The sequence below is a fragment of the Sinocyclocheilus grahami genome, unplaced genomic scaffold, assembly GCF_001515645.1.
Source record: "Sinocyclocheilus grahami isolate Dianchi unplaced genomic scaffold, SAMN03320097.WGS_v1.1 scaffold996.1, whole genome shotgun sequence".
Taxonomy (NCBI): domain Eukaryota; kingdom Metazoa; phylum Chordata; class Actinopteri; order Cypriniformes; family Cyprinidae; genus Sinocyclocheilus; species Sinocyclocheilus grahami.
The window spans coordinates 152,232-163,322 of NW_015506175.1; the positions used below are offsets into that span (position 1 = coordinate 152,232).

The 11,091-nt window shown below is 41.6% G+C and overlaps 1 protein-coding gene across 1 annotated transcript in view; it reads left to right on the plus strand.

The window, feature by feature from the left end:
* The window catches only part of LOC107565357 (vacuolar protein sorting-associated protein 13B-like), a 99,415-nt gene that overhangs the window by 69,601 nt on the left and 18,723 nt on the right, over positions 1–11,091 (plus strand). Inside the window, 3 exon segments of the mRNA XM_016250573.1 lie at positions 3,986–4,189; positions 7,068–7,271; positions 8,354–8,553. Of these exon segments, the coding sequence (XP_016106059.1) occupies positions 3,986–4,189; positions 7,068–7,271; positions 8,354–8,553 (608 nt within the window).

Below are 11,091 nucleotides of genomic sequence, written 5' to 3' on the forward strand. Positions count from 1 at the left end.
GAGCGTGTGTATATGTGTGTGTGAGCGTGTGTATATGTGTGTGAGAGCGTGTGTATATGTGTGTGTGAGCGTGTGTATATGTGTGTGAGAGCGTGTGTATATGTGTGTGAGAGCGTGTGTATGTGAGTGTGTGAGCGTGTATATGTGTGTGTGAGAGAGAGTGTGCGTGTGTGGGAGTGTGAGTGTGTGCGCATGTGTGTGTGTGTGAGAGAGAGTGTGTGTGTGTGTGTGTGAGAGAGAGTGTGGGAGTGTGAGCGTGTGCGCATGTGTGTGCATGCATGCGTGTGTGTGTGAGTGAGTGAGTGAGTGTGTGTGTGTCTGTGTGTGCGTTTGCGCTCGGGAGTGTGAGTGTGTGTGTGTGTGTGTGTGTGTGTATTGATAGCTGATCATGTGGTTTGTGATCTCGTCTGGTGTTCAGCTTGAGCTCCTGTGATACTGTGAATGTGATTGATCGCTGTCACCATGGAAACAGTGATCAGTGTTGATGTGAGCGAGTCGTGAAGATGTTTATGAACGCTGGTGAGAAACATCAGATCTCCTCTAGCGCTCAGCACATCTGGAGGCATTTAGACTCGCAGCCCATGTTTAAAGTGGCAGAGCAGCGGGCCAGTGCAAATAAACACATCACAACATCACACACACACACACGCGCGCAGGATCTGATTTCCCACATTCAGTGTGTCTAGTGAGAGATATGACAGTAATGTGTGTAAGAGCGTGTGTGTGTCCCTCATCAGAGAAAGACATCAGCTACTATATTACACAGTGTGTGTGTGTGTGTGTGTGTGTGTGTGTGTGCGTTTTTGTGACAAATGAGGACATAAATGTGTATAATGACAAAGGTATGACAGGTATTACAAGGAGAAGGTGACTTTTCAGGACATTACCCCATGTCCCCACTTTTCAAAACGCTTATAAATCACACAGAATGGAGTGTATTGAAAATCTGAAATAGCAGAAAGTCTCCTGTGAGGGGTAGGTTTAGGGGTAGGGTTGGTGTAGGGCAATAGAATATACGGTCTGTACAGTATAAAAACCATTACGCCTATGGAGAGTCCCCACTTTTCACAAAAACAAACCTGTGTGTGTGTGTGTGTGTGTGTGTGCGCGCGTTTTTGTGACAAATGAGGACATAAATGTGTATAATGACAAAGGTATAACATAGGTATTACAAGGAGAAGGTGACTTTTCAGGACATTACCCCATGTCCCCACTTTTCAAAACGCTTATAAATCACACAGAATGGAGTGTATTGAAAATCTGAAATAGCAGAAAGTCTCCTGTGAGGGGTAGGTTTAGGGGTAGGGTTGGTGTAGGGCAATAGAATATACGGTCTGTACAGTATAAAAACCATTACACCTATGGAGAGTCCCCACTTTTCACAAAAACAAACCTGTGTGAGTGTAAATGTGGGTAACACTTCATTTCGATAGTCCACTTTAGACATTCTATTAACAGCAAGTAACTTTGCAACTACATGTCAGCTAGCAGTTAGTAGAGTATTAGTAGACTGTCTGCTTAATATCTTCAACTTATTCTAAACCTACCCTAGCAGTCTACTCTGAGAGTTAGTAGACATGTCGTTGCAAATTAATGAGAATTAGTTGACATGTAGTTACAAAGTTACTTACAATTAGTAGAAAGTGTAACCTAAATGTGTGTTACTGTCCTGCTTTATCCAGGTTAAAAAAGTGCACTTCCATAATGTACTTAAAGTGCTCTATTATCACGCACTAATTTTGTACTTGATATCCTAAAAAGATTCTTTAGTACTTCTTAAGATAAACTTAAGATCATCTAAGTGTACTCAACTGTGCTATTTTGGGACACCGTGAATATGAACTAAAATGTGCTTTTAACATACTATCTCTGTATTTATAAAATGTATTTAGTAACCACTTGTAGTACACTTGAGTGTACTAGTGAATGAAAGATGGGTTCAAGTGTACTACAAGTGGTGACTAAATACATTTTTTTTAAATACAGAGATAGTATTTTGGGAAATAAATAATTAGAGTAAGAGTAAATAATAAGAGTAAGATTTTGAGGAAAATGTAGCTGAAATAAGGCCATAAAACCCATACTGAATAGTTCTAAATAAGACTTTTGAGTAATCAGTCTTGTAGGCTAGAAAATCATTCTGCTTACTCGTTCACAGAAAATGATATATTGATTTACATTTTGTAAGACATGTTTTGTGATAGACCAGCTTTATGCGAGGGAGTGACAATGGCCATGAATATTTAGTGATTCACACCTGAGAGACAAAGGGCCCCTCCCCTAACGGCCCATCAGTGAGTCCTGTGACTGTGAGGCAGGTAACAAAGAATTTGTATTTTATTTATAGCACAGTATAATCAAAACATACAGAGATGTGAACAGACTTTGAGTCCTTCCTGAAAACAGATTCTGTTCAACAAGTGAAACAAGTAAACCATATCTGATATTTAAGTGTTTGCTGCTTCTTTCCACGGATTCAAGAAAACAAACATCATCAGTAGTCAAGGAGCTTGTTTTACCATATAATATCAGTGTAGCTGAACATCTGATGCTGGTACAGCGCTCTCAGAGGAAAACAGTTTGAAGAGACTCCAGTGAAAGTCAGCAGGATTCATCTGTACTGCAGCTATCTGATCACTAAAAAACAAACAATAACAACAAAATAAAAAATTCAGGAAGCATCAGGAGCATCTTTTGTAGTCAGACTCACGCATGCTTTGTACTATCGAAAAAAAGGACATTTTATATCTGAGAAACAAATTATTATTGTTTAGCACGTTATAAAAATATATTTGTGAACGGAATATTAACAATAAGCATGGTCTAAACAATCTTAGACTCGTAGCAATCATCATGTTACAGTGTACACTCATATTAGTTTATATAGGCTATTGTTTTATATTATATAGAGGATGAAAACATCATCGCGCAATAAGAAATTTAGATACAGTGAACTGCCCATCATATTCAAAATGTTTTACTCGATTTCAAACATTTTAGTCAGGAATTATAGTTTGGGAAAAACCCAGCCAGTAAATGTGTTCACTTATGTCACAAAGACTCGTTAACTAATGCAAAAAAGAAACATTACTTACTCATCAGAGTGATCTCCTCCTCTGGATGAAGCTCGCGTCGCGTCTGGTTCTTTTTCTAAAGAGGTCAATTCTGGCTTATTCCTCACAGCGTGTCTTCCAGAAGCTAACAGTAGCCGCGATGAACTTGACTATCCTCACGCTTTGTTTACGTTGGGCTTTTACATGTGCGCGCGTCTCGCGTGGATATTATCATATGAAGCGTGTAAGCCACGCGTGGGCAGGATCTCATTAGAGATAATGAGTTTAGACGGGAAAGACTGAACATCGCATTGGTTTCATACGGATTACTTTATCACAGAATATTTGTTTTCGATAAGACAAATACTTCAAATACTTCTACAAATACTTTTACTTAATTTAAAAGTAGACACTCCAAGCTTTCTATAGATATGTCTCTCATGCCTGTGTGTTTCAGTTAATTTTAGTGACGAGATTCAGATGGATATTCGCGGAGACAGAGAAGACCGAGAACGATCCCTGTTTGTTTTCTTTATTTTACAAAAGCACAAACTTTTGTTGTTCGTGTGAGTTCACACAAATAAAAGTAGATACTTAACAGTTTCGAATGATATATAACACTTATTTGTGTGACCAAAATCAACAGAGCATTTTTAGTATCTTTCGCACTGATCTTAAAAATCGTGAGCTGGTCGCGCTGGTGTTCGGCCCCGGGGAGTTAAAAGCAGTTCATATTCACGGTGTCCCAAAATAGCACAGTTGAGTACACTTAGATGATCTTAAGTTTATCTTAAGAAGTACTAAAGAATCATTTTTTAGTATATTAGGTACAAAATTAGTGCGCGAAAATAGAGCACTTTAAGTACTTTTTTTAATTTTATTTTTTACCTGGGCAGCACTGATTACACCTCATCTCTCTCTCTCTCTCTCAGATGGGTGCTGAATCTGGGCGTTCTGCGTGACCCGGGGTCAGAGGTCGAGGACCATCAGTATCAGACTGACCTGCAGTGCATCAACATGGGCACGGCTCACTGGGACGAGCTGCGGCCGGAGCGCGAGGGGTCAGCGGGCGGCTCTCCTGCAGACGGGGAAAGGAGTTCCCAGAATCCCATGCTGGAGTGGAACATGACTAGCAGGTGATCGCTGTGCTGCATCTGGAGCATTCTGGGTACTTTTCTTTAGTTTCGTCACCGGCATGAATCCTGATTGGTCAGAGCGGCTCATTCTCACTCTAGAGAGCAGCTGATAGGACATTTGAAATCTCTATTTGTGCTGCGAAGATGAGCTCAAAGCTAAAAGACTAACAGTGCAACCACACAGTCACACAGGGCAGAACAGAAAAAAATCATTATCGTGATATGACTTAAGCTGAGCGATTTCACTGTTTTATATGATTTTACTGTAACCACATACATGGATATAAAAAATGATGCGTAGAAAAGAAACTGTTGGCTGTCTAAGTGAGTTTGATTCATACATTGATGGTTCGAGTTGTTAATTACTCAGTTTAGCACCGGTTAATGATTTAATGCACGAGCACTGCTGTAGTTTATATAACAACACTCTCCAACAGCAGAATGCTACTTTTATTTCTTTTAAAGGGTCATGAAACACCAGACTACTTTTTCTGAGATTTTAGCAGAGGCGTTTGTGTTGCACGTCATAGAAGACAATGTTAGCATCCCATAATTTTAACTGTTGGAGAAAACTGGTTAATTTTAAGCTTTGCGCTATTTTCATCTTCCGGGTTTAAAATCTACATTGTGTTGACGTCACAATTTGTGAAGCGGCAATGGACTGTAGTACATCGATGACGCATCGGTGTCTATTAAATTATTCATGAGACTGCGTGTTCTTATCCAATGAGAAGACGCTTCGCTTAATTATTCACAACAGCATGTGTTGATTTGCTGAGACAGACGCTTCAGACTGTGAGATGACATCGAGCACAATAACTGAGAGAAACCTTCATGGATGGAAGAAGAGTGTTTGTTTTTGCTTTGTAATAAGAGTTCAGCACAAATGCGAAGCCTTAAAAGTTCTCAGAGGTGCAACAGCGCGTTCATATATATGTTTTTCGATGCAGAGTGCAAATGGCTGTGCATTTATTTGTGTTTTTAACTCGATGGTAACGAAATGAAACCGTCTGAACGCTAAGCTGTGTGTGTTCTGTCTCCCCTCCTCCCCCTCCTCCGCTCCGCACCACGCACACTTTTTTAGCATTTTTTAAAACTGTGGTGAGAACTAACCAATGCTGAAACGGGGGGTTTCATGACCCTTTAAGTCTAATTCCTAGTCATAATAGAATGATATCTTAGTTTTACCGACAATATATAGTTTGTGATTGCATTTTATATGTCCAGATATGTCCAGACGTGCAGTCTACCATTAACATTAGAGCGACAGCAGTAGGAACGCTTCACAGCACAGAGTCTAGCGACATACAACGAAAAAGTCGCTGGCAGTGTTAACGGAGCTTAAATGCATATAGGAGTAACGTTGTCACCCATTTCACCAAGTTTATAATGTAGCTAACAAAACAGAAGCTTTAAAGATCCCAAACTTCATGTTCAGTTTTGAGAACTCCCGAGCAGACTGAGTGAATCAGAGCGATCAGGTGATGTTAGCATGCTGTGTTAGCCAGTGTCTCTCTTTGGTCCTGTACTGTACCAGAGTCATCTCTGGACGACGAAGAAGAACACCCGGCAGCCGACCAGCCCAAGATCACATGATCCCCTGACAGGAAGTAGAATATGTCTGCTAGTCGTGAGCGTTAGCCGTGGAGGTCTCTGCTGTACGGATGGGTTACAGTGGAGGTCATGTGATCTCTCTGGCACCTGTTCAGGTAACAGGATCTTCAGCAGATACGCTTCAATCGTGTGCCGGCAGTAATCCCAGAGTTCCCTCTGTCTAATCCACTGCCCACCATAAATATTAGAGCGTCGCTGTTTGATTGTTTTAATAGTAGCAGATGTGGCACCTTATAAAGCGCCGCGTGTTTGTTTTACTGCCCACAAATGTTCCAGAGATCCGATCGGAGTTCATGTGTGGGAGTGGGAGCGTGGGAGCCGTGTGTGTGTGTGTGTGTGTGTGTGTGTGTGTGTGTCTGTCTGCGTATATGTGTGTGTGTGTCTGTTTGTCTGTGAGTGTGTCAAGTCACCTTTATTTATATAGCGCTTTTAACAATACAGATTGTGTCAAAGCAACTGTACAGCATTAATTAGGAACCGCGATGAACTTGACTATCCTCACGCTTTGTTTACGTTGGGCGTTTACATGTGCGCGCGTCTCGCGTGGATATTATCATATGAAGCGCGTAAGCCACGCGTGGGCGGGATCTCATTAGAGATAATGAGTTTAGACGGGAAAGACTGAACATCGCATTGGTTTCATACGGATTACTTTATCACAGAATATTTGTTTTCGATAAGACAAATACTTCAAATACTTCTACAAATACTTTTACTTAATTTAAAAGTAGACACTCCAAGCTTTCTATAGATATGTCTCTCATGCCTGTGTGTTTCAGTTAATTTTAGTGACGAGATTCAGATGGATATTCGCGGAGACAGAGAAGACCGAGAACGATCCCTGTTTGTTTTCTTTATTTTACAAAAGCACAAACTTTTGTTGTTCGTGTGAGTTCACACAAATAAAAGTAGATACTTAACAGTTTCGAATGATATATAACACTTATTTGTGTGACCAAAATCAACAGAGCATTTTTAGTATCTTTCGCACTGATCTTAAAAATCGTGAGCTGGTCGCGCTGGTGTTCGGCCCCGGGGAGTTAAAAGCAGTTCATATTCACGGTGTCCCAAAATAGCACAGTTGAGTACACTTAGATGATCTTAAGTTTATCTTAAGAAGTACTAAAGAATAATTTTTTAGTATATTAGGTACAAAATTAGTGCGCGAAAATAGAGCACTTTAAGTACTTTTTAAAATTTTATTTTTTACCTGGGCAGCACTGATTACACCTCATCTCTCTCTCTCTCTCTCTCTCTCTCTCAGATGGGTGCTGAATCTGGGCGTTCTGCGTGACCCGGGGTCAGAGGTCGAGGACCATCAGTATCAGACTGACCTGCAGTGCATCAACATGGGCACGGCTCACTGGGACGAGCTGCGGCCGGAGCGCGAGGGGTCAGCGGGCGGCTCTCCTGCAGACGGGGAAAGGAGTTCCCAGAATCCCATGCTGGAGTGGAACATGACTAGCAGGTGATCGCTGTGCTGCATCTGGAGCATTCTGGGTACTTTTCTTTAGTTTCGTCACCGGCATGAATCCTGATTGGTCAGAGCGGCTCATTCTCACTCTAGAGAGCAGCTGATAGGACATTTGAAATCTCTATTTGTGCTGCGAAGATGAGCTCAAAGCTAAAAGACTAACAGTGCAACCACACAGTCACACAGGGCAGAACAGAAAAAAATCATTATCGTGATATGACTTAAGCTGAGCGATTTCACTGTTTTATATGATTTTACTGTAACCACATACATGGATATAAAAAATGATGCGTAGAAAAGAAACTGTTGGCTGTCTAAGTGAGTTTGATTCATACATTGATGGTTCGAGTTGTTAATTACTCAGTTTAGCACCGGTTAATGATTTAATGCACGAGCACTGCTGTAGTTTATATAACAACACTCTCCAACAGCAGAATGCTACTTTTATTTCTTTTAAAGGGTCATGAAACACCAGACTACTTTTTCTGAGATTTTAGCAGAGGCGTTTGTGTTGCACGTCATAGAAGACAATGTTAGCATCCCATAATTTTAACTGTTGGAGAAAACTGGTTAATTTTAAGCTTTGCGCTATTTTCATCTTCCGGGTTTAAAATCTACATTGTGTTGACGTCACAATTTGTGAAGCGGCAATGGACTGTAGTACATCGATGACGCATCGGTGTCTATTAAATTATTCATGAGACTGCGTGTTCTTATCCAATGAGAAGACGCTTCGCTTAATTATTCACAACAGCATGTGTTGATTTGCTGAGACAGACGCTATCAACAGAGCATTTTTAGTATCTTTCGCACTGATCTTAAAAATCGTGAGCTGGTCGCGCTGGTGTTCGGCCCCGGGGAGTTAAAAGCAGTTCATATTCACGGTGTCCCAAAATAGCACAGTTGAGTACACTTAGATGATCTTAAGTTTATCTTAAGAAGTACTAAAGAATAATTTTTTAGTATATTAGGTACAAAATTAGTGCGCGAAAATAGAGCACTTTAAGTACTTTTTTTAATTTTATTTTTTACCTGGGCAGCACTGATTACACCTCATCTCTCTCTCTCTCTCTCAGATGGGTGCTGAATCTGGGCGTTCTGCGTGACCCGGGGTCAGAGGTCGAGGACCATCAGTATCAGACTGACCTGCAGTGCATCAACATGGGCACGGCTCACTGGGACGAGCTGCGGCCGGAGCGCGAGGGGTCAGCGGGCGGCTCTCCTGCAGACGGGGAAAGGAGTTCCCAGAATCCCATGCTGGAGTGGAACATGACTAGCAGGTGATCGCTGTGCTGCATCTGGAGCATTCTGGGTACTTTTCTTTAGTTTCGTCACCGGCATGAATCCTGATTGGTCAGAGCGGCTCATTCTCACTCTAGAGAGCAGCTGATAGGACATTTGAAATCTCTATTTGTGCTGCGAAGATGAGCTCAAAGCTAAAAGACTAACAGTGCAACCACACAGTCACACAGGGCAGAACAGAAAAAAATCATTATCGTGATATGACTTAAGCTGAGCGATTTCACTGTTTTATATGATTTTACTGTAACCACATACATGGATATAAAAAATGATGCGTAGAAAAGAAACTGTTGGCTGTCTAAGTGAGTTTGATTCATACATTGATGGTTCGAGTTGTTAAATACTCAGTTTAGCACCGGTTAATGATTTAATGCACGAGCACTGCTGTAGTTTATATAACAACACTCTCCAACAGCAGAATGCTACTTTTATTTCTTTTAAAGGGTCATGAAACACCAGACTACTTTTTCTGAGATTTTAGCAGAGGCGTTTGTGTTGCACGTCATAGAAGACAATGTTAGCATCCCATAATTTTAACTGTTGGAGAAAACTGGTTAATTTTAAGCTTTGCGCTATTTTCATCTTCCGGGTTTAAAATCTACATTGTGTTGACGTCACAATTTGTGAAGCGGCAATGGACTGTAGTACATCGATGACGCATCGGTGTCTATTAAATTATTCATGAGACTGCGTGTTCTTATCCAATGAGAAGACGCTTCGCTTAATTATTCACAACAGCATGTGTTGATTTGCTGAGACAGACGCTTCAGACTGTGAGATGACATCGAGCACAATAACTGAGAGAAACCTTCATGGATGGAAGAAGAGTGTTTGTTTTTGCTTTGTAATAAGAGTTCAGCACAAATGCGAAGCCTTAAAAGTTCTCAGAGGTGCAACAGCGCGTTCATATATATGTTTTTCGATGCAGAGTGCAAATGGCTGTGCATTTATTTGTGTTTTTAACTCGATGGTAACGAAATGAAACCGTCTGAACGCTAAGCTGTGTGTGTTCTGTCTCCCCTCCTCCCCCTCCTCCGCTCCGCACCACGCACACTTTTTTAGCATTTTTTAAAACTGTGGTGAGAACTAACCAATGCTGAAACGGGGGGTTTCATGACCCTTTAAGTCTAATTCCTAGTCATAATAGAATGATATCTTAGTTTTACCGACAATATATAGTTTGTGATTGCATTTTATATGTCCAGATATGTCCAGACGTGCAGTCTACCATTAACATTAGAGCGACAGCAGTAGGAACGCTTCACAGCACAGAGTCTAGCGACATACAACGAAAAAGTCGCTGGCAGTGTTAACGGAGCTTAAATGCATATAGGAGTAACGTTGTCACCCATTTCACCAAGTTTATAATGTAGCTAACAAAACAGAAGCTTTAAAGATCCCAAACTTCATGTTCAGTTTTGAGAACTCCCGAGCAGACTGAGTGAATCAGAGCGATCAGGTGATGTTAGCATGCTGTGTTAGCCAGTGTCTCTCTTTGGTCCTGTACTGTACCAGAGTCATCTCTGGACGACGAAGAAGAACACCCGGCAGCCGACCAGCCCAAGATCACATGATCCCCTGACAGGAAGTAGAATATGTCTGCTAGTCGTGAGCGTTAGCCGTGGAGGTCTCTGCTGTACGGATGGGTTACAGTGGAGGTCATGTGATCTCTCTGGCACCTGTTCAGGTAACATGATCTTCAGTGGATATGCTCCAATCGTGTGCCGGCAGTAATCCCAGAGTTCCCTCTGTCTAATCCACTGCCCACCATAAATATCAGAGCGTCGCTGTTTGATTGTTTTAATAGTAGCAGATGTGGCACCTTATAAAGCACCGCGTGTTTGTTTTACTGCCCACAAATGTTCTCAGAGACCCGATCGGAGTTCATGTGTGGGAGTGGGAGCGTGGGAGCGGTGTCTGTGTGTGTGTGTGTGTGTGTGTGTGTGTGTCCAGTCAAGTCACCTTTATTTATATAGCGCTTTTAACAATACAGATTGTGTCAAAGCAACTGTACAGTATTAATTAGGAAAATAATGTGTCAATAATGCAGAAGGATGAGAGTAAACACTAATTTTTCAGTTAAAGACAGTTCATCATTGAATTCAGTGATGTCATCATCCAGCTCAGTTCAGTTTAAATAGTATCTGTGCAATCAAGTCAAGTCCTCTGACCAGACGAAACCAGCAGTTCAGTTCCAGGCTGCAGCAAAGTCAGATTGTGCAGAGGATTCGTCTGGTTCCTGTGGTCTTGTCCCGGTGGCCGTCTAGGAGACAAGGTCTTTACAGGGGATCTGTATCTGGGGCTCATCTAGTTGTCCTGGTCTCTGCTGACATTCAGGGCTGTAGAGGTCCTTTCTAGGTGCTGATCCACCATCTGGGCATGATACGTACTGGATCTGTTGGCTACGGTGACCTCGGAATAAGAGAGACACAGACTAATATTAGCATAGATGCCATTCTTCTAACGATGTAGCAAGTACATCGGGTGTTATGAGAAGTGTTCCCGGTTCCGG